This window comes from Anopheles coluzzii, chromosome 2 (genome assembly GCF_943734685.1).
Source record: "Anopheles coluzzii chromosome 2, AcolN3, whole genome shotgun sequence".
NCBI classification, from domain to species: domain Eukaryota; kingdom Metazoa; phylum Arthropoda; class Insecta; order Diptera; family Culicidae; genus Anopheles; species Anopheles coluzzii.
The window spans coordinates 20,645,858-20,666,787 of record NC_064670.1 but is presented as its reverse complement, the minus strand read 5'-3'; the positions used below and the strand labels follow the sequence as shown (position 1 = coordinate 20,666,787).

The window sequence follows — 20,930 nt, the reverse complement described above, 5'->3', positions numbered from 1 at the left end:
TCATTCGGAAGCGATTCCGGATTTTTGTTCAATTTACCCATCACTACCGCAGACCGCACGCGAATGAAAACAAACAGTTCAAACAACGACGATGGCTCTTTCGGCGTGGAGCAAATATTCGGCACTGAACAAAATTACCACCAATATTCTGCGAAACTTTTCGCTCTCCTCCGTTAATCAGCTAAAAGAAAGTAAGTTTAATCGGATTTGCCATAAAGGCTCGCGCGGTAACAACACTCTTAATCCCACCTCCCTGTTCCACAGTCAAAGAGGTTACCGCTAACGATACGCTCGTGATCAAAGGAGAGTATGTTCCGTCGCCCCGGCAAGACACACTGATTCCGCAGCTGCTTGAGGCGCGCCAGAAGGGCGAACGGTTCTGTCCACAGTGCACGCTCGGGCTCGAGATTAAGCACACCGACGTGCTCATCCTCAGCCAGTACGTGCGCTCTGACGGATGCATGTTGCCGCGCCGCATTACGGGATTATGTAAGCGACAGCAGCGGCGCATGGGCGCGCTGGTAACGATGGCACAGAAGGCCGGCCTGATGCCGAACCTGAATCCGGCGACCAGCAAGCGTGATCCCAAGCAGCGATACCAATGGAAAAAGTACAACAAGTATTTCGACGAGCAAACGATTAAATGTTAATGTCCGCTCCCCCCGCCCTGAACGAAGGATAAAGCGTAGCGCATTTGTTTTGAAACACTCTAATCGTGGAATGTGCAATTGATAGTGGATTTATTCGAGGTTTAGCTCGGCGTTGGCTTAACATAATTCCGAACGCGACGGGTACGCGCCTCCAGCAACGCCTGCTCCAGCACCTGTATCATGTGTTGCAGCATGGCCGGATCCGTTTCCGCCAACACCTCCCTCCGGGTGGGCGGTTGCTTCGTTGCTTCTGCTTCCGGCGCATGGTCCACCGGCTCGGGGTGCAATTTGTCCCTGTACTCGCTGACACACTCCGTATCTAGATGGAACTTCATCTTAATAACCGGCGTCGCTTGCGATCGTATCGTGCGGGAAGCGATACGCCCCTCGATGCGCCACTCCAGATCGCGGAAGTAGAGCTCATCCTGGCAGGAGGCGCGCAACACATTGTCCACCAGCGTGCGCTTGCTGGTTATGAATTGCCACAGTATTTCGGTTTGCTTTTCGTTGATCGTTTCCAGCGCCGCTTGAACGACGGTGTGGAACTCACGCTCCGAGAGGGCGAGCTTGGTGCTGTCGATAAGCAGTGCGACAAGCGCTTCCAGTGCACCGCGCACAGTTTCGTACGTGGTTGATAGTTTTTCTAAAACAAAACAAAAAAAAAGATTCATTGTGTGATTTTGGTGGTTTAGAGTAGGAGGAACACGATCCCTACTTGCAGCTACGGTGCATTTCTTCTCGTTGATTCCCGAGTTTATGTACTCGATGGCAAGCTTGCAAAACTCAATCAGCACTGAAACGGAACCAGACATCCAACCATTCGTCACTATGCGAACATTTTGTTTGCGTCTTTACGTTACCTTCTTCCGGTTGATCTAACAAAAAGTGCAACTGTTTTGCTTGTTCCGGTCGAATTAGGCGAGCCATTTGTGGGAGCTACCCAGCTCGATTACGAGCAAGATTGATAAGACCTATGGTTTATGTTTTGCACTGTGCGGATAGAACAAAGAGAAAGGAGGTCAGTATAGATGTTTATTGATATATGTCTTACATTTTAAATTATACTTTACTGTAAGATGAAATGGTCCAAAAAAGGCTTCACTGTTTAGCTTTCTGTTTGCGATGCAATCTGTAGCCCAAAAGCAACAACAAATCTTGCACTTGCTAGATTAAGCGGTGGTTAGACGTGTTCACGCACCAACCCAATTGACTAGTGGTGGGAGCTGGGAATCGGACCTACTCGATTCCGTAGTTGAATCTGCGATCAGCTCCGGAATCGATTCCAGGATCAGAATTGGCTCCGGAATCAGAATCGACCTGGGAATCGCAATTTGCACCGGTATCGGAATCAGGATTGACTCCAGAAATGGAGTTAGCTCCAGATTGAAAATCAGTTTTTGAATTGAATTAAGAAGTGTGGGAAGCGAAATAAATCCAGGAATCTCGATGTGAATAGATCATTTACAAGTAAATTTTGATTCTTTGCCGCTATCGACACGTAGCATCATTGGACCCAAACGCCTATTCCTTTGAAGATGCCGAAACCGACTCCGTTTCGAAACCAATTCTGATTTCGGAGTCAATACCAATTCCGGAGCTGATTCTCATTCCGGAGCCGATTCCGAAACCGATTCCGAAGCTGATTCTGATTCCGGAGCCAAATCCAACTCCGGAGCCGATTCCGGAAACTAATTCCGGACCTACTATTCGGAATCGATTCCAGAAAACTTCGGAGCTAGCCGGAATCGATTCCGACGAAATCTTCATTTTTCCCATCACTACAGCTGGCGTTTGTCACAACAACCGATTGCTGTTCGTTTTTGTTTGTCATTCCCGCCGGTCGTTCGTTGTGCAAAAATCGCAATAATTCGCTTCCAACGATGAGCTTAAATTTTGGTGAAATTGTTGAACCATCCACCCGGGCCTTTTGGGACGATTACGATGAGGAGGCAGCGGAGGAAGAATCGACCTTCGGCACGTACGTATAAGTCTTGAGTACTGAACAATTGTAATCCAAAATCTAACTCACGTTGCGTTCCATTGCAGTTTGGAATGGATTTGGTACCACAATCAGGAAGAGTCGACCGATGAGCAGGAGATGCAGAAAACACTCCAACACCCGTTCCATTTCGTTCTGATCGAGGGCCAAAAGGTGGGCGGATTCGTCGGCAAGGTGCTCCAGAACGGCCAGTGCAAACCGGTCTGCCAGCTGTCCTGCGGCACGGTGAGCGTGTTCCATCTGCCCGCCGAAAAGCTGCTGCTCTGCGTGTCGGAAGAGCTGGAGCCGAATCTGTTTGGGCCCATTGCGCAAAAGCTGTCCCGCTGGCTGGAGGCGGCGGAAACCGTTTCCACTGTTTCGCTGCAACCGGCCGTCCTGTACAAGGGACTGGCCGAACACGAGCAGGAAAAGGTTTGCTTCATCAAGGTGCTAGGCGGAGCGGGGGCGGAAAGCTCGCTCGCAGACGTTGGACCGCTGGAAGCGCCGAATGTAATCACGGGTGTGGCCGCCGGTGCCGCAAGCTATAGGAAATTTAGCGGAAAGCCGGCCGCCATTTACGGCTGCTATCTGGACTCGGTGATACTGGATTCGGTATCATCTGCACCGATACTGCGACTGCTGAAGGCACTCCGTGTGCCATGTGCCGATCGGTACGAGCTCAAGTTCAAAGCGAGTTCGAACCTTTACATGTAACGCGTGGCGTGCCGGTGGTGGATAACGGTTTTGGGGGAAGGTTTTCCAATAAATAAATGTAATTAAAATGTATGTTATCAAAATTTTAAATAATTTTCCATTGAAAGAAACAACAACACACACACAGGCAAGTCTATTTCACTTTTTCTCTTTTATTACTAACTGTTTTCAGCACATCAGGTTCGGAGGTTCGGAGCTGATTACGATGATATTCCACTGTAAGTGTTCTCACCTCTGCCGTGTTAGGTGTTATATCCACTGTAGAAAATAAAACAACAACAAATAATCGGCTCCACGCCAAAGTGAGTTCCCGTGTCCTTCCCCCTTGGAAAAGCCCCCCTCTTCCTTACGCCTGTGTGTATGTGTGTCTGTGGGTTCAGTCATCAAAATCAAATTGCTAATGCTATGCCGGGCAAAGCTGTGCCCGCGTGTTTTTCACCATTTCACCGGCACCTTCACAGTTGTATGCTGTTACTTGTTCAATCGCTTGAGGCCCTTGTCGACGCCTTACGCCATATAGATAAAGGTGTTGATGTCATCGTCATCTCGCCGCATGTACTTATGCTCTATTAACCATTCCAACTGCTCCTTGATCATTTTCTTCGATGGCAGGAACATGTTTTTAAGTATATCGACCAGTTCGGCCTGCAAAAGAACAGGGAAAGCACATGAGATGAAATCCAAGCAAGCAAAGACAAACATTCATAAAAAAAACCAAGCAACCCGTACCTGTAGCGCAGCATTGCTTAACCGCTTGCGCATCTTCATGATCTTGATGATTGCCTCCTGCGTGCGCAGTATTCGTAGCTGCACGATCGACTGATTGTCCTCCTGCTGCGAGCGCTCCGTGCTGAGCTGCAGCCGGCCCACCAGATTGACCTTACCGCGGCGCTGCGGTTTACCGTTCTTGATGATCGCAAACTCCTGGTTCACCCAGAACAGCGTGTTCTCTGTAAAGTCCTTTGGATTGCTGATCGCCGGTTCGTACACGAGCAGCTGGCGCTTCAGCTTGGGAAACGCGACCAGCGACCAGAGCGTGCGCCGCAGCTCCGGATCGGGCAGCTCGGTCGCGAGGCGCAGGTTCTCGTACGAAACCTTCTCGTTCGGGCGCTGGTTCCACGCGAACAGGACCGCCATCTGGAATGTCGTCACGTCCAGATCGAACCGGCCCGTGTTGTTGGCGAACGTGATCGTGCCGTTGCTCATGTGATGGTACCACTGGAGCTTCCGGCCCGAATGCTTCTTCTTGTAGAACTCCTCCACCTCCGGAATGTAGTCTTCGAGCTCGAGCGGCAAACTGACCGACACCCGCTCGGAGCCGCGGGCCCACGCACCGGCATTCAGGATCTTAATGTTAATCGCATCGTGGCGCGTCGTTTGCGAACGGAACTGAGTATTCAAATCTTCACTAACCTGAACGGGAGGGTAAGTGAGAAGAAAGATGAATTAATTTCCAATGCTAATGACCGCTATGCACTATGCCCCGCGAGTGCTTACCTTAATATCCTGAAACATTCGAGCCAATTTATTCACATAATCCGCCGGCATACCAACCTCCCGCAACCATTCCACCATGTCCTCCTCCTTTTCGCTGTCGGCGCTAGAGTCGAGAATGAGTCTGGGGGGGAAAACAGGAAAGGAAAATCCCCGTTGAAGCACGCATTCCATGCACTATTGAATATTACACTTACCTGCGCGTTAGGTGAGCCTTATGGTACCGCATAAAGACATCCTTATTGCTTACATACTTGAGCACCAGCAGTACGTCCTTCAAACGAGATTCGATCTCCTCGGTGGTCAGCCGCTTGCTGAACGGTGTCCGCCGCAGCAGCATATCACAGTAGTTGGCCAGCAGCTCGGGACACTTCGACTCGGGCGTCGATATCTTGATGCCGCGCGCCATCGCCGTGTTCGACGTCGGCAGCTCCAGCTTGAACAGCGTAATGTCGTTCACGACCGTCTTGAACGCTTTGTCGCGCGCGGTCAGAAACCGGGGATCGTCGTTGAACGCTTCCTTCACCAGATCGCTGAACCGGCGGAACAGCTTCAGCAACCGCTCGACGTACTTCTCCGAATCCTGCGTAATGATATCGGCCGCCGCCACCATGTCCGCCAGCCCCGCCTGCACGATGTGGTTCTCCAGATCCCGCAGCATCGGATCCACCCCGCCCGCTACGCGATCTAGCAGGCGAAACATTAGCTGCAGCCGCTGCGTTTCCCGTGCCTCGATCAGTGGCGCACATTCGGCCAGCAGCGTCGGCAAGTGGTCCCCGATCAGCACGGTCACGCAGCACTGGCCGAGGGCGGTGATGCTGCCCGGCTCGAGGTACCGCTCGCCTCGCGCTTCCTCCTCGCGCAGCTTCGCGTCCGCGTACTCCATGAAACTCTTCACACCGTTCGTCTGCAGCTGCTCGCTCGCCTTCAGCCGGTAGAAGGCGGACGTGGCGTGCAGGTAGGCCGCCTCAAAGTTCTCCCTATAGATCTCCAGCTTGTCCTCCGTGTTGGAGCACAGATTGACGTAGCTTTCGCGCACACCGATCACGAGCTGCGAGTCGAACGCTTCCCCATTGCGCTCCGCGTGCACCAGCTTCATGGCGGACTCCTGCAACCGGTGCTTGATGTTCATGAAGATGCTCTGGTTCCACGAGTCCAGCATCAGCTTGCGCACGATCGAGTCTTCGGCGTGGTTGGGCTTTTTCGAGGAACTGCTGCTACTGCTGCTGCTGCCACCACCACCACCACCACCACTGCTGGTACCCGCTCCGGACGCACAGGCCGACGAGTTGTGGCTCGAACCGGCCCCCGTTACCGTGGCTGACGACGAGGAGGCGGACGACGAGGAAGCGCCACCGCCGGACGACGAAACCGAAGACGACGAGCTGCCCTTGCTCTGCAGACAGCTTTCGAGCTTCGCGAACGGCAACGGTAGGTAGTTGCTTTGCGTGAAAAACTTGCGCCACTCGACGATGTACGCCTTCAGCAGGGCTTGCTCTTCGCGCTGGGCCAGCACGCGGCACTGGGCCTGCTTGATGTACGCCACGATGTCCTGCTGCAGGCTTTCGTGTATCTTCAGCGGCCCCTTATCGTCCCACAGGCACACCAGATGCACGGCGAAGAACAGCTCCTGCCATTCGGACGGTGTGACGCGCTCCTGCTTCAGCAAGCTCAAAACAACGGGCCGCATGCTGGGCCATTTGTCCTCGAAGGTTGAGTTCTGGAGGGAAAGCAACGCGTTAGTCATTTGCGCATAATTAGATTAGAATATCGCATCGCTACACGATTTACCTTTTGCATCATTTTGAATGGTTAGTTTAGTGGCAATCTTATCTCCTTCTCGATGTACCGATGGGTGGTGGGTTTGCAGTCGATTACGAATGGATTCCAATGTTTTACAACCGTGCTACAATCTTCCTACTATGCTCGTTTCTCATAACCATCGCAAACGGGCCTTCCAACGATGAAACGAAGCAATCTTTTTCCACCTTCACAAAGCCGACCGAAGATCTACTTACACAGCTAACTAATGCACTTTTGAGGTCACACAATCTCCACCGTAACCCTTGCACCTATCGCTAACCTACATGTGGGTCGGTCTGTTTTCCGGGAGGGGGTGCAACTTCTGGTGCACAGGACAATTCTACCCGATGCCAATTACGTGGTGGATGAGTTTAACAGCAGACGGATGCACTCAAATTCATGCGTGTCATGATGCTTCCGATTCGCTTAGCCGCTGCTCACCTTGAAGACGTACCGTGGTGCCGGAATACGAAGAGAAAGTTTTGCGACCCGATAATGTGGAACGTTGTCGCGTTTTTTTTATTGGCTGTTGTGTTGCTAATCAATGCTGCTCCTTTGCCTCTCTCTCACACGCGAGCAGCAATGGTCAAACTACGGCACAGGCGCGAATAAAGCATATAAACACTAAATAACGATGCAAAATGCCACCAAGAACATGGCTATTCAGCCGGCGATAGTGAGAAGCAGCAGTTAAAAGGTTGTTTTGCTGAATTGCGGTTAAAAACTGCCAGCCCGATTGGTTCGCGTACGAGCCGGAGCGATTTTCAGTGAGCACAGCGTTTGGGTATTTTTGGAGAGGGTGAGGAAGCGGGAGAAGGGGAAGGGAAAATTCACGAATGACAGATGACAAGCCGTTGCGCACGGTGGGATCACCCTCGTGGCTATCGACAATGACAGTATTTAAAAATGTTTCTTTTTATTTCGTTATTTTCCAATAGAAGTTGAGTTTATTACTACAGTTATACAACAATAAAATGCATATAAATGAGTACAAATCGTACAAAATTCAGCAAACTATTTCAACTGCTGTATCAAATCCAGTTTTGTCCTGAAGGGTCAAGATTTTTTTTTAAAAATCCGTCATTGTGTTCACTCCGGATCGACAATAGGTTCTTTCGGGAAAATGATTCATCAATTATTGTAGTTCCATGACTTAATAAATATTTTTATTCAACAACTTTGTATTTCATCTTTAAAAATTACCACTTGTAAATTGGTAGCACTTAAATTGCCGTGTGTGTCTTGGTTTAAGGTAGGCTTATGTTTGGCTTCTATCATAAAAATCGTACGATTAAAATACTTGTGCTTCTTTCAAATCATTCCCCCGCTCGCACCAACCTACACATCAATCAACGCTTTCCAACGTAAAGCTAAACGAATACCTTCGAAACCTATAGAAAAAGAGGAGTATTTTCAATTCCGCTCACTTCCGATTCCACCGTAAAAGCAAATGTACAGACGACAGACGACTCCCCCCGCGCCTACAAAACGAACCCGCGCCACAACGACTATCGTACCACGTGCAGCTGAAAGGTGGCATTTTTGCCAGCCACGGCCACCGCGAGCCGAGCACTCAAATCCTTGCTCAGCTCGTGCCAAATGCACTTCCCAATCAGCGAAACCGACTCGATCGACGGTCGGCAGATGACCAGCACCGTTAGGCACAGCCCGTCCGTCGGATTCGCCTGCGTCCCGCTGGTATGGTGCTCCACGCTCAGCACACCGTGCGGCCGGTGCTGGGGCAGATCCGCACCGAACAGTTCGATCATGAACTTCTTCAGCGTGGAGTGAAGGCTGCGACCCGGGTGGATCTCCACCGTCGGAAAGTGGTAGGCCGTCTTTTCGCTCAGCAGCACGTACACCGCGTTGGTGCTTTTGTTCTTGATCGCTACCACCACCCGCAGGTAGTTCTTATAGTGAGCCTTCCGGGCCGGCAAGATCTCCCGGTGCCAGTTCGGATCCTTCGGCTGCCGTTTGCGATAGTTGCGGGCCAGCTCGACCACCGGCAGGATGTCGTTCGCCCGCAGGGACAGTTCGTTCAGGTTCTGGCACCACTTCGCCTGGATCGATTCCTGGTCGGCCTGGGAGGGTGTTTTCAGCTCCCCGCCAATCACGTTCCCGGTGAGCACGAAGCGAAACCACGACCCGCCGGCCGTTTCCACCGCCAGCAGTGTGGTGATCTCCACCTTCAGGCCCGTCTCCTCCAGCACTTCGCGCACGCCCGCCTCCACGATCGTTTCGCCCGGTTCCATGCGGCCCGCCGGCAGGTACCACTTGCCGGCGCACGATTCCTTCGCTTCCTGCATCATCAGCACCTCGCCGTGATCGTTCACGATCACGCACGCGACCACGTACGTGACCGTTTTGCCCACGATCGGTATGTAGTCGGAGGAGGCGAGCGGTTTCACGCCCTGCGCTTCGGTGGCCGCATTCTGCTCCTCGAGCGTAAAATCGCACAGCTCGCTCGTCAGCTCGTCCAGGTACTGGCCCTCGAGAACGCGCACCAGGTTGGTTTCCATCGTTCCGTACCGACCAACGGGTGCTTTCAATTGTAGTTTGGAGATGTGGATGGAATGTATACAGCTTCGTTTCACTCGGTAGTTTATAGGTTCGTTCGCACAAAACACCACACGATCATCAAACGCTAGACATTCATCCTCCGAACTGCTTACGAATCAAAGGCTTTGAACGATCCACAGTCTCCAAATGTCGCAACGGCGCCACTCAAACCACGACCGAGGGCGTACTGTAGTCTGCGCACCATCAAACCATCAAATCTCTTCCACGAACCACAAACACTGTATCTCATCAATTATCGCACTCTTCCACCCGTGGTAGGAACGCTCGACACTAACGCACGCTCTCACCCGCGATCGAGTGGAATGGCGATTGAAAACAGGTTGCAGGCTTGCTGACTGGCTGGCTGGCTCGGCCAGCTCGGCTACCCGTTGTGTGTGGCTACGTAATCTTACGGACCGTCGACCGGCGGCGTCGCCAACCACCTCCTGCCGTGACCGTGATGTTAGGAGAAATCGTTTTCGGGCACACTCGGTTCCCTGCCTTCCCGTCCCGAGTGGCGTCGAAAATGCTGGAGGACCCACACGTCCCACACACAAACACACCGCGGGCGGGTTCGGTCCACCACAGATTGCCGCCGCCGCTACAAATTCATTCACCTTTCGCCGTCCTAAAGTTTATCAGCTCTTTCGTCGTCGTCTCGTACAGCAAGATCGCATTAGGGAATTAGAGGGCAGAGCCACACGATCGTGCTGATGGTGATGGTGGTGGTGTGTTGCGGTTTACCGTTTCCAAATCGCTCGCGGGAAATTCACAATACAGAGTGTGTGGTGGCGGTAACGCAGCGTGAGGTTTTACTTTCGATTCTCTCCGGGTACACGTGGCCTATTTGTGTGCGCGTTCCAGAATGGTTGGCGTATGATGATGATGATGATCGCGCGCACCTTTTGCGCCGCCGAGAACACACGCGCGTCCGTTCTTGAGAAGGATGAGATTCGTTCGCTTCGTTTCCGCGAAGATCGGTTGGATTGAAGATGATTATATAGCTGCTGTGTGGAGAGATTGGAAGAGAAGAGAAAAAGCCAAAACGGTGAACGATGATCGGTGAGCGATAGATAAAGAAAAGAAAGGCGAGAAACTGAAACGATTCGACTGTGGGCATGAATGAAACAAGGGGCTTTTGGGGAAGGCAAGAATAGATAACATGGATGTGAATGATGTAAACATTAATTCGAACATTTCACAGCACATCGATCGTTGATGGTTTGCTAGGTACAGGTATAGCCCAAAGCACTTTTTTTCTTAATTTGATTCGGTTCATCATCTTACAATAAAAACAGAAAACAGTTTAGGGGAGGTAAAAGAGTGACTCCATAATCAACGGTTCTACTCCACCAGCAATTTCCATTCAAAATTGTAGCACTGATGTTTAATGGGTGGCTTTAAAGGTAAAGTTATCATAATATTAGCACATTATTGTACCCTTCTCTCTCTCTCTCTCTCTCTCTCTCTCTCTCTCTCTCTCTCTCTCTCTCTCTCTCTCTCTCTCTCTCTCAGGTCGATCGAGCTATATTCCACTATCATTCGCACACGGAAGGAGTATGAATGTTTTATGAGGGCTTAAACTACACTTTTAGCAATTGCACAACAAAGCAAAGCCCAACAATAACTCCCCCAGCCAGGGAGGGTTGGGATTTATCAGCTACAAAGGGTACGTAATTAACGAATACAGCAAAGGAGGAAGGAAATGGTTTCGTTTCGATTGAAACAGCAATTAAAAACGTCCGCAACCGAAACCAAAACGGTACCGCGGTAAATTAAGTGCAGAAACTCAAAAAATCGGTATCGGTCTGCAGAATACTATGGTATGGTGCGTGTAATAGTGCTTGTACAATGGCATGTTTAGCTAGTAACATCGTTTTGCAAAAGAGAGAACGAAAGAAGAAACAAAAACACGAGAGACAACGTTTCGAAAACGATCGCCGTACCAAAACTAAGTTTTTCATCACCAGTAAATTGCTATCCCGTGGTGCTATCGTTAAGTGTACAAACAGACGATATGATCGTTACGAGTTCAAATCTCGGAATGGACCGTAGCAACCTCCTTCCCATACTTTGCAGGACTTTTGATAGTTATTGTCTGTAGTGTTTTGCTACTAAGGGTGCATTAAAATCATTCCCCCTTGCGATCGTGTTCCGAGCAATTTCGCCCTAAGTAGGCTGAGACCACCAAAACCGCCGACAACAGTTTCTGCGCGCTTACTGCTGCATGTACGCACGGTCGTCATCAAATAAGAACAAGGAAAGGAGAGACGAGATAGAGAGAGAAACACAAAGGGGTATGTTGTGCGTGTGTGTGCATATGAATTCCAGGGTGTGTTTTATGCACTGCATTTTACATCTGTTTGTCGCCAACGGTCCTACGGTGACGGCCACACCACAAACCAGACTTTTCCACGTTTTCTGCGCGCTATCTGCCGAACCAGATCGATCGATCGTGTGCGGTGATGCTGCTACTGCCACTACTGCACACCCATTTTACTTTGCCTGATCAGTCCGGAAATCTCGATACGGTCCAGTTGGGTCGGTCGGTGTGAAACCACTTTTCTTTCTACCGCCTTCTTTGCCTTTTTTGTGGTACTACTATTACTACTACTTCACCTGCGGCTTTTTCGCACCTTCCAAACGTGGAAAAACGAAGGCACATGCAAAACACAACACCCAAACAAACTGACCGAAGCCCCGTGCGGGCTTATCCCCATCGGTCCATCGGTCTAGCCATCCCCCCCATTTGCCTCAAACCCCACTATGCACCACCGACAAACACCCCTCGGCGGAGGAGAAAGCTGCAGTTTGCGGTTTTTGTTTTCAATGATGATGATGATGTGCTGGCTTACAACAGCAGCAACAGCATACCGTATTAAAACTAAAACAGCTATAAAATTTACTTCAGCAAAACAGCCATTGTGGGTGGGGTGGGTTGTTGGGGTTGGGATGTAAAGGTGAATGATTCCATTTTGTCTGCACGCATTGTTTGCTGGCGCACCGCGTTTGCTCGAGATCGTGATAGAAGCGTCTTTTTGGCAAAAGGGAAGCGGCAAGCGCACGAGCGATGGGCGAGTCCCGAGTAGGCTTTGCTTCGATGATATCATACGCCAGCTATTTCGGCAATTAGTGCTGTGTTCCGTACGGCTGATTATGCTCAATTTGGTGTGGTGTGGGGAGGTAGGTGTGTGTGTATGTGCGATTATTATCAGAAGCGTTTGCACCTTACGGGGAGAAAACAAACCATCCATCGAGAGCCACTTGTTCCTGTGTCTTCTTATTGGACAGAGCCATGGTTGGCACACCTACGGCAAATCCTTTGGCAACCAGGCGAGAGAATCCAAGTAACCATGTGCTTGTGTATTAGTGGTGGGAGCTCGGAATCGGACCTACCCGATTCCGTGTTTGGAATCAATTCCGGAGCCAACTCCGATGCTGGAATCGATTCCGATTTCGAAGTCGTTTCCGATTCCGGAGCCGATTCCAGAGTCGATTCCGCAGTTGACTTCGGAGCTGATTCTGGAGTTGATTTAGGAGCCGATACTGGAGTTGACTTCGGAGCCAATTCCGAATCAATTCAGCCAGAGCGTTTCGCAACCGATTCTGATTTCGGAGCCAATTCGGATTCCGGAGCTAATTTTGGAGAGACCCGGAATCGATTCAGACGAAAACTTCATTTTTGCCATCACTAGTGTGTATATGGACAGAATTTTTCGCACTTTCGAAAGCCAGCAAATAACAATTGGTTTATTTCAGCACATTCTGTTTGTAGATTACACATTTTATTTACAATTCGTTGCCCACTTTCTCAACAATGACCAACAATGGGCAATGGGTGCTTCGATGGTAGAAAAGGGGATAAAAGAAAAGACTGTCATCATTCCCCACCACGCTACGAAACGGTACGAAAGGAATGTGACCCACAAAGGGCAGCATGGGCGCGAATCGATGCCGTACGAAACAAACAAAAAAACCAGAACCGTAAGGAACGTCAAGGTGACTCGTTACGCATAAATAAGCATGCTGATGTTGTTTGCTTATTTGAATAAGAGAAATGTGACTATCGTGGCACACCGATCGGCTAATGCTTACGGACACCCAGTGGGTGTTATTCTGTCGCGGATGTGATCGTTAAATCGCGGGCTCGATCGATCGGCGCACTGACCAAAGGCGATGTTTAATGCTGGAGTAAGTACATTAAAATGATAATGTTTATTGGGTCAAATATCGTTATGGGAGCATTAATATGTTTAATGATGTTTCAGAGGAATGTTGTGATTTCCAAACAAAACAAAAATCCCATTCACAGCATCTTACAGTAAGGTATTGTGTCATCGTGGATGAGATCGAACACGGACAAAATAGTCACACCTTTGACGATGGTCAGTTTCTGTGTTTGCATATCTTATGATCCAATCCTTTGAAACCATCCCATCCGAACACGCATCACCCAAACGGGGTTCGAAAGAAGGCTGGAATTAATCGTACGCCTTTTTCGGTTATGATGTAAGCGGCCTGATGGTGGACTGAGCGTTGCCAGGGAAACAAAACTTATGTAAAGTAAGCTGAAACCATAGCTGCAGGGAGATGAACAGCGCGCACAGACTTGCTCACATCTTTGGATACGGTCTGAAGGTTAGTGAAAAGGATGGACGCAGTTTAGCGGCGTCCGTATAATCCGCAAGATAAAAGCGATACTAACGCATACCATCCACTAACCATGATCGTTGTTGTAGATGATAATTATGATCATAACAAGTCACGCTTGTTTTAGCGTAACAAATTGCGAATATATATTGTAGCAAATCAAACAGATTAACTACATTCTTTCTTTCGAGACGTTTGTTTACTGATGCACCCCGCACACATGCACACATCTCACCAATGGTGCAACTGCAGCACTGCAGCTATTAATAGTGCAGTGCAGCGCATTGCGCATTGCGGTGCTGCTGCTGCTACCTGTTGTTGCACACATGGGGGTGACACTTTCACTTGAATTTCTTTTCCTCCGTCCCACATTGGGCAGTCGGGAAAAGTAACCACTTTTTTCACCCACAATCGATTACTGGCATGGCGAATGGATTAGCGCGGAAAACAGCTACATACCTGGGACACAAGTTTTCCCCTTCCAACGCAACAGCGGAAGGTTTTTCCACTCGCAGCACACCTAATTGCTGTGACTTCACAATGTCTTTTCGATGCTAAATTCCAGCAGCACTGCCCGTGATCCAGCTTACAGCGCGTTTTCGGTTCCCCCCAAAAACAATGCTCCAACTACAATCACAAACGAATCTAGTAGCCCGTCCGGAGCAACACAGTTTCCACCTCGATCGAAACTAATCCCGGAGCTGATGGTCGTACACTGGCGTGCCGTTGCCGTAGTCGTCGGTTGCTGACGTTCGACAAGTTGCGGACGAAGTATCGTGGGAAACGGAATTCAACAGCACCACGGAGCCGGTTTTGTGGTGTTTAGATGGCAAGATTGTGCATATTTTTGTGAGCAGTGTGGGTGTGGGTGGCTGTGGATGGTATGGGGGAAGGGGTGTGCGACTGTGTTGTTGTTGATGGTTTCGTGACGCGAAGGTGAAACTGACAGTTCAGTGCACAGTGGTCAATGCCGGTGGTTGCAAAATGGAATGACATTTTGTAAAATTATTTATGATAACTTTTTGAATCTTATTAAAGTTTAAATTGGTGTTTCATGATATCACAAATTAAGCGTCTAATTATTTCATCATGAAACAGCTGGACTGCAACAACAGCGGTGGTTATGAATATTTAAAACAATTGCGTTCAAACCATTTGTTCGACCGTTCTCGAGTAATTTATCGTTTTTGTAACCTTTTTGAATGTTTCGCAGAAGAAAATGGCTACAATTCTTTGTTCTGTAAAATTGCACTGTAAGCAGAATTGTAGAAAAAAATGATACCATACTTGAATCATCGTCACGTGCTCGTAGTGTCCAGCTTATCTTTTGCTTCACTGTAGATGCATTGTTCCACGAAGCGGGAAAGAAATTCAACATCAAAAAGTAAGAAAACAAAAAAGTAAACAGTTTGTAAAGACACCAGCAACAGGGCACTCACAAAAATGCAAACTCTACTAGAAGTTTGTGTCGATACATTCGAATCTGCCGTTGCAGCGATTCAGGGTGGCGCCGACCGTATAGAGCTCTGCTCTGCGCTGAGCGAAGGTGGCCTGACGCCATCGGTGGGACTGTTGCGAGAAATAAAGCAATACCTTGCAGCGGAATACGATGCACCATTGCTAAGCGGTCGTCCAACGATCTTCCCCGTGTACTGCATGATACGGTGCCGAAGGGGTAGTGATTTTTGCTACTCCGCGCAGGAAATGAACGCCATGCTGTGGGATATGCGGCTGTTGAAACAGAACGGTGCCGATGGGTTCGTGTTCGGCGCACTGGATCCATCATCATCCGGCCGCGTGCATCGACAACACTGCGAACAAGTGGTTGTGGCGGCGGGAGAGCTGCCGCTAACCTTTCACCGTGCCATTGACTGCACGGAGGAGGGCGCACTGGGCGAGAATCTAGAACTGATAGCTGAGCTGGGCTTTTCGACCGTGTTGACGAGTGGATTGAAACCGACGGCAGAGCAAGGGATGGAAACGATCGCTAAAATGAGGGAAATAGCAGATCAGGTAATGTTTGATTTGTTGCTTTCAGTTGATAAAGTATCTAAATTTTGATCGATTATTTTAGCTCACCGGTAAATCGCTTCGTGTGATGCCCGGTTCGGGAGTATCAACGCAAAATGCACGGCAAATACTGCAACGTACCGGATGCGATGCAATACACGGATCGGCAAGCATAACGAAACGGGCGGGAGGTCATCAAACAGGAACCATATCGATAGGTGGAAGCAATGTCGATGCTATGCCATTGAAGGTGTGCAGTAAAGCAAAGGTGCAAGAGTTGCGCCAATTGATCGATAGCATAGTGTAATAAAATAAAGCATTACCCTTACCTCTGGACTGGGAGCCGGAGGTAGATGATACCATCCTACGTTTTCTTTCACTTCGGCCTAACGTACGATCATGCGTGTTTTTGGATCGTACATCCCATACCGTGGTGTATTTATTGTGAACGTTTTTTGCACATAATTCACTGCTCAAACGAAGCGGGATATAAGAATCCAGCGGGGACCGGTCACCGCAATGGTTGGACAGAGGAAGAAGAATCTTCTCTATTGCAACCGCGCCATGCAGGGCACCCTCTCGTCGTGGGTTATTCCGTGTTCCCCTTCACCGTTCAACTAGATATCTGGCGTTTCTGGTCGTTCGGTCGTTCGGTGCGAATATAGCTGAATTTGTTGATGTGAATACCATACATACTGATGTTCGCTCTATCGTACAGTATTGAACGCTGTGCTTTGTCATTGTCTTCTAATGCCACCCCCTAAGTCATCCTCTCCCCCCAGAGTTGGCTGTATTACATTTGTTGCATAAAGTTGTTGTTTTATGAGCTTCCTGTTACGTGTGTTCAAGTTTCTCCTAGTGATCAAACGCGCGATTCTGCATTAACTAAGTTTCGTTTACTCGTCGTTTACAACAATATCTATTCATACCTATAATTATGTATATATATACTTTCTGTGTTTTTTTTTGTGTTGATTTTTTGTTTCATTTTTTCTCATTGCTCCTACTTGTTTCCTTTATATTAAGTTCTACTTTCCTTCCAATATACATATAGTTTGTTTATTTCTTAATAACATCCCGCTTAAGCTCGGTAGTGGTTATGAGAATGTACACCCTTTCCAAACGAATCCTTCCTTCTCTTTTTACGGCCAAGATCTCATGCTGGCCGGGTTTACTACTTTCGGTAAGAAAGCCGGTGGCAACACATTTACGCGAAGAAAGCGTTTGCTTATAATACTTCGATTTTAATAAATGAAAAAAAGAAAGATCAAATCCATAACATGTTTTCTTCAAGACACACTTATATATATTTTGTTCTTTTACGACAGACTCACATGGATGTTGGCTGCACACGCATGCACACCTTTACAAAACGATTAACTTCATTTAACGCTCCCTGGGATCGTGATTTTCCGCGTTCAACACGATCATTACACAGATTTCCATACCATTGCTTCGAACGATCAGCAAAAGCTTCAACCACATTTTGGTGTTCGCAAAGCAAGATGCTGGCGGTAAGGAGACGTATGTAGTGCACCGGATTGAACCACAGGCCACGACCTGTTAGATGGTATTCTTTGTAATGGAGCAATATCATACATTACAATTACTTTTACTTTTTCTACCGAAAATGTGACTTGGCTGGCGTGAAAGAAAAGCGAAAGAGGCCACACTGAAAGATGTTGTTACCGTGTGTTGGTTGCCGAAATCGAGTGTTGTTGAAACAATCGTGCCGCTACTGCTATTAGTATTGATCTTTTCTAAAGGAATGTATTTTAACGATTTGTTTCAGTATTTAGCAAACACGCTCGCTGATGGTTTGGATAGTCTTGTCCTACGTGCCTTCTTCTAATAAAGTGTGCCACCAAGAAAGACAAAAAAAAAATAGGAAGGAAACGTTGGCCAACGTATACATCTCATAGCACCCGCTACACAAACGTCGCTAGAGCAAAGACGTGGGATTTACTTAAAAGCTTACGATGGAAAAATATTATCATATTTTTGTAGGGACATTATTTGCAACATACATACGATAGATCAAAAATACTGCGACACCTACGACATTTCCGGAACTGCACCATTCACAGCGAACAATCGTACATTGTGAAAGTGTGAGTTCTACCTCGTAATAAACCATTACCAAGCGAAAAAGTGCGTGTGTGGGCGTGATAAAGTGGTGCGCAGATAAACAGGGATAATAAGAAAATGGAAATAAACAAAACATCATTTAAAAACAATTATAATATGTAGCAACAATTTTTTTTTTCACGAACGATGTGTTTCCGATAAAACTTAGATCCTATAATTCTGCATCAACGTTTGTGATTGTATATGTTTTGCATCTGTGTGTGCGTACAGAAAACAAAACATACGTATTCTAGTAGGGACGTGAATTGCGTTTAACTTGAAAGTACCGGTACACAATTGCCACTGTGCACCCACTTTCCGAAAAGTGGCCGACCGTTAAGAAGACGAGGAATTATTGTGGGACAGTATTCCCGATCCAATGTGCCCCCCTTTGCTGCCAGTGCAAGAGGGTGGGTTCTTTCGCTGTTCAAGATGGACCGAACAGATGCTGGTAATGCCCTAGATGGTATCGGCATCAGCATAGAAAAATTTGCGCAAGATTCAACCATTATTAAGTATTTTCCCTTCCAGGAGGGGCGAAAAGAACACCTTCGTACACGCATGATGTTAGGGCGCAAAAGGGGGCGGAGATGTTGGGGTCATTCGATCGTTCGCTTCTACGGTCGCTTCGGAGAGCGAAGGATGGGTGAGGCTTAACTTTCAACTACGATGTTACAGTAACCATGCTAAACGACCTTCCTGCGATTGCTGCTGACGGACAGGGTAAGTATAAGTAACGGTTATAGAACCTGCTATTTGCATGCGGAAACAAGGATATCTATGTAAGAATGGATGGTGATTTTACGTGCGTTCTGGGTGTGGGTGTGGGGCCTTCCATCATCGCAGCCGCTGGGTTGCGTTGTTGCGATGATGGCGGCCATACGTTCTGCTACCACAGCGAGCAGCACACATCAGCCAGGATTGTGCTCTTCTTAGTCGTTGAACTTGCGGTTCATGTTGCGACCGAACAGCGCATTACGGATCTCCGGCACCAACTGCTGGGCAATCAACTCCAATCGGGACTCGAGAGTGTTGGCCACCTGCGTTCGGAAAGCATAATGTGATTGTAAGCATTCACCATTCATGGAGCGTACAAGAAGCGTCGGTACCGTACCTTGATGCGTCCCGACTGTGCCAACAGGTCAACTCCGCCAGTCGTGTCGGCCGGTAGGAAATTTTCCGTATCGAGCGTGACCACCACGTCACGGCCGCACTTGGACTTGTACAGCTCTACAGCGGCCGGCAGTACGTTCTGGATAACCTGAGCGTCCGCCTGACGGCCACGGATGAGGACCTTGGCCTCCATCAGCTGTCACACAAAGGGGAGAGGGAGATAAAATGATCGTTAATACGCAATATCGCAATGGACGTTCGCCCGATCTCCTACCTGTAGCAATCCCTGAGTGATGAGGGCAGTCAGGATCTCGCCGTAGCGGGCGGGATCCTTCGTCACTTCGCCGAGACGACGACGGCATTCATCGAGCACGTTGGATACATGGTCCTCGCGCACTTTCAGCACCTTCAAGCGGGCCTGGTTCAGCATGTTCGAAGACTGGATCTTCTTCTGCAGCTCGACCTGCTTTTCCTTCTTTTCGTAGTACTCCATGATCTTCAGGCGCTGCTGCTGCACCAGGCGGCCCTTCTCGATGTTGAACTCTTCCTCGGCTTTCGCATCGATCTCTTCCGCCTTCTCGTTGGCCTCCTGCTCGATGAAGGCCATCATGTGCTTGATCTGGAATGCGTGCGACGAGGAGCAAAAAAAAAACCGTTGGTTTAAGCATAAAAGTATGCTGAGAAACGAGGGGAAAAGCCTTCGCTACTCTGTTTTGCTATCTTTGGTCGACGGCAACATGTAAGCCCGTCATATGACTCCCAGCAGTAGCAGCAGCATGATTGGTGGTTACGTCGTCGCCAAACCACCTGCCGTCCCACCCAGACTGAGCTGTAGGCTTAGAAAAGCACATCCACATTCTGGATTGTAAGCTGTTATGCAATTTTGGAGCCCTTTTTTCAGCAATGCACGTGCATTTCTTTTGAAAACTAAACACCTATCGGTATCTATGATAAAACATGGCGAACAGATCTGTAAGGCATCACCGTGGGATGGGGAGAGTCGGTCATGTGACACATATTGCATCTTCACCAACATTCGGCAACAGCTGAGAGAGACCGATTGACCGACGAATGGAACGGCTTAAAGGAAGCCCCACTTGTGGCGAATGGAAAATAAACCGCCCAAACAATTTCCCAGAAAAGAGGCGATTTTTGCTAAAAGAAAATAGATTTTCCACTCCTTCCAATCAGCAGTAGTAAACATTCGCTATCTCGCTTGTGGCACCGCTCTTCCCTATCTTTCCCACTCCTTCACATGGTCACACTGTTTGACACTTTTCACATGACAGGTCCCGTGACCCGAACGAAGACGACGAAAGGGCAGACTGCAAAAGTGTTGTCCGCAGATCTGCAGATGGTAGTCTTTTTCCCGCAACATTCGGACAATTTCCACGCCAAATGGCACACAATTATGATGCTGCCCCAAATGTGGTGTGTATCGGCACTTACCTGTTTCTGGACATCGGCATCGCTGAGAGCCATCTTGCTAGCGGTGTTGTAATAGCAAACTGCAAACTGCACCAGAGGAAATGGTTACAAAATTAGTACGCTAATTCACTAGCACACAGTTAAAGGAGTGGGGGAGGAGTAAAGTTAATGCTTTTCAACTGTTGGTAAAATATATTGCACCGGAATCGAAGTTGCACTACGCAAGAAACGTACCGAAAAGTTAGGACCAGCGCGCAGTTACTGCTTCGTCGTCGTCTCGAAAAAACTGCGATTGTGACCGAGGGAGCAATTTGCTACGAAAGCTTTGACAGCTGCGTTCAGCAGCTTTTCCCGTGCAGGTTAGCTCATTGCGTGCCAGCTTTAGGGCACGGTCGCTGCAGCTG

The 20,930-nt window shown here is 48.7% G+C and overlaps 7 protein-coding genes across 10 annotated transcripts; 3 read left to right on the top strand and 4 right to left on the bottom strand.

Moving 5' to 3' along the window:
- The first annotated feature begins 48 nt into the window (after positions 1-48).
- On the top strand, positions 49-713 carry LOC120952021 (28S ribosomal protein S18a, mitochondrial). The gene is made up of 2 exons (XM_040371086.2): positions 49-191; positions 265-713. The coding sequence occupies exons 1-2, from the start codon at positions 92-94 to the stop codon at positions 648-650; spliced, it is 486 nt and encodes a 161-aa protein (XP_040227020.1). The 5' UTR covers positions 49-91; the 3' UTR covers positions 651-713.
- Positions 714-716: 3 nt separating this feature from the next.
- LOC120952020 (COMM domain-containing protein 2) lies at positions 717-1,828 on the bottom strand. 2 transcript variants are annotated; one of them, XM_040371085.2, is made up of 4 exons: positions 1,721-1,828; positions 1,511-1,640; positions 1,366-1,443; positions 717-1,293 (listed from the first exon to the last, which is right to left on the bottom strand). In XM_040371085.2, exons 2-4 carry the CDS (start codon positions 1,575-1,577, stop codon positions 752-754), a joined length of 687 nt encoding a protein of 228 aa, XP_040227019.2. In that variant the 5' UTR covers positions 1,578-1,640; positions 1,721-1,828; the 3' UTR covers positions 717-751. The 2 variants fall into 2 exon arrangements, with proteins under 2 accessions (XP_040227019.2, XP_040227018.2); XM_040371084.2 differs by having other exon boundaries at positions 1,716-1,822.
- Positions 1,829-2,450: 622 nt separating this feature from the next.
- LOC120949707 (uncharacterized) lies at positions 2,451-3,414 on the top strand. The gene is made up of 2 exons (XM_040367173.2): positions 2,451-2,628; positions 2,697-3,414. The coding sequence occupies exons 1-2, from the start codon at positions 2,531-2,533 to the stop codon at positions 3,340-3,342; spliced, it is 744 nt and encodes a 247-aa protein (XP_040223107.2). The 5' UTR covers positions 2,451-2,530; the 3' UTR covers positions 3,343-3,414.
- A 60-nt stretch (positions 3,415-3,474) lies between these two features.
- Positions 3,475-7,450, bottom strand: LOC120949706 (cullin-5). The gene is made up of 5 exons (XM_040367172.2): positions 6,628-7,450; positions 5,034-6,556; positions 4,840-4,960; positions 4,072-4,755; positions 3,475-3,987 (listed from the first exon to the last, which is right to left on the bottom strand). The coding sequence occupies exons 1-5, from the start codon at positions 6,637-6,639 to the stop codon at positions 3,850-3,852; spliced, it is 2,478 nt and encodes an 825-aa protein (XP_040223106.2). The 5' UTR covers positions 6,640-7,450; the 3' UTR covers positions 3,475-3,849.
- Positions 7,451-7,782: 332 nt separating this feature from the next.
- LOC120950951 (8-oxo-dGDP phosphatase NUDT18) lies at positions 7,783-14,812 on the bottom strand. 2 transcript variants are annotated; one of them, XM_040369377.2, is made up of 2 exons: positions 14,308-14,812; positions 7,783-10,205 (listed from the first exon to the last, which is right to left on the bottom strand). In XM_040369377.2, exon 2 carries the CDS (start codon positions 9,156-9,158, stop codon positions 8,148-8,150), a length of 1,011 nt encoding a protein of 336 aa, XP_040225311.1. In that variant the 5' UTR covers positions 9,159-10,205; positions 14,308-14,812; the 3' UTR covers positions 7,783-8,147. The 2 variants fall into 2 exon arrangements, with proteins under 2 accessions (XP_040225311.1, XP_040225312.1); XM_040369378.2 differs by having other exon boundaries at positions 7,783-10,202.
- Positions 14,813-15,107: 295 nt separating this feature from the next.
- On the top strand, positions 15,108-17,724 carry LOC120948494 (copper homeostasis protein cutC homolog). Of its 2 annotated transcripts, XM_040364887.2 has the most exons (3): positions 15,108-15,232; positions 15,344-15,861; positions 15,923-17,724. In XM_040364887.2, the coding sequence occupies exons 1-3, from the start codon at positions 15,190-15,192 to the stop codon at positions 16,163-16,165; spliced, it is 804 nt and encodes a 267-aa protein (XP_040220821.2). In that variant the 5' UTR covers positions 15,108-15,189; the 3' UTR covers positions 16,166-17,724. The 2 variants fall into 2 exon arrangements, with proteins under 2 accessions (XP_040220821.2, XP_040220820.2); XM_040364886.2 differs by lacking the exon at positions 15,108-15,232 and having other exon boundaries at positions 15,239-15,861.
- Positions 16,265-20,883, bottom strand: LOC120948496 (V-type proton ATPase subunit E). The gene is made up of 5 exons (XM_040364889.2): positions 20,761-20,883; positions 20,548-20,613; positions 19,373-19,717; positions 19,100-19,294; positions 16,265-19,025 (listed from the first exon to the last, which is right to left on the bottom strand). Exons 2-5 carry the CDS (start codon positions 20,578-20,580, stop codon positions 18,918-18,920), a joined length of 681 nt encoding a protein of 226 aa, XP_040220823.1. The 5' UTR covers positions 20,581-20,613; positions 20,761-20,883; the 3' UTR covers positions 16,265-18,917.
- Positions 20,884-20,930: the final 47 nt, after the last annotated feature.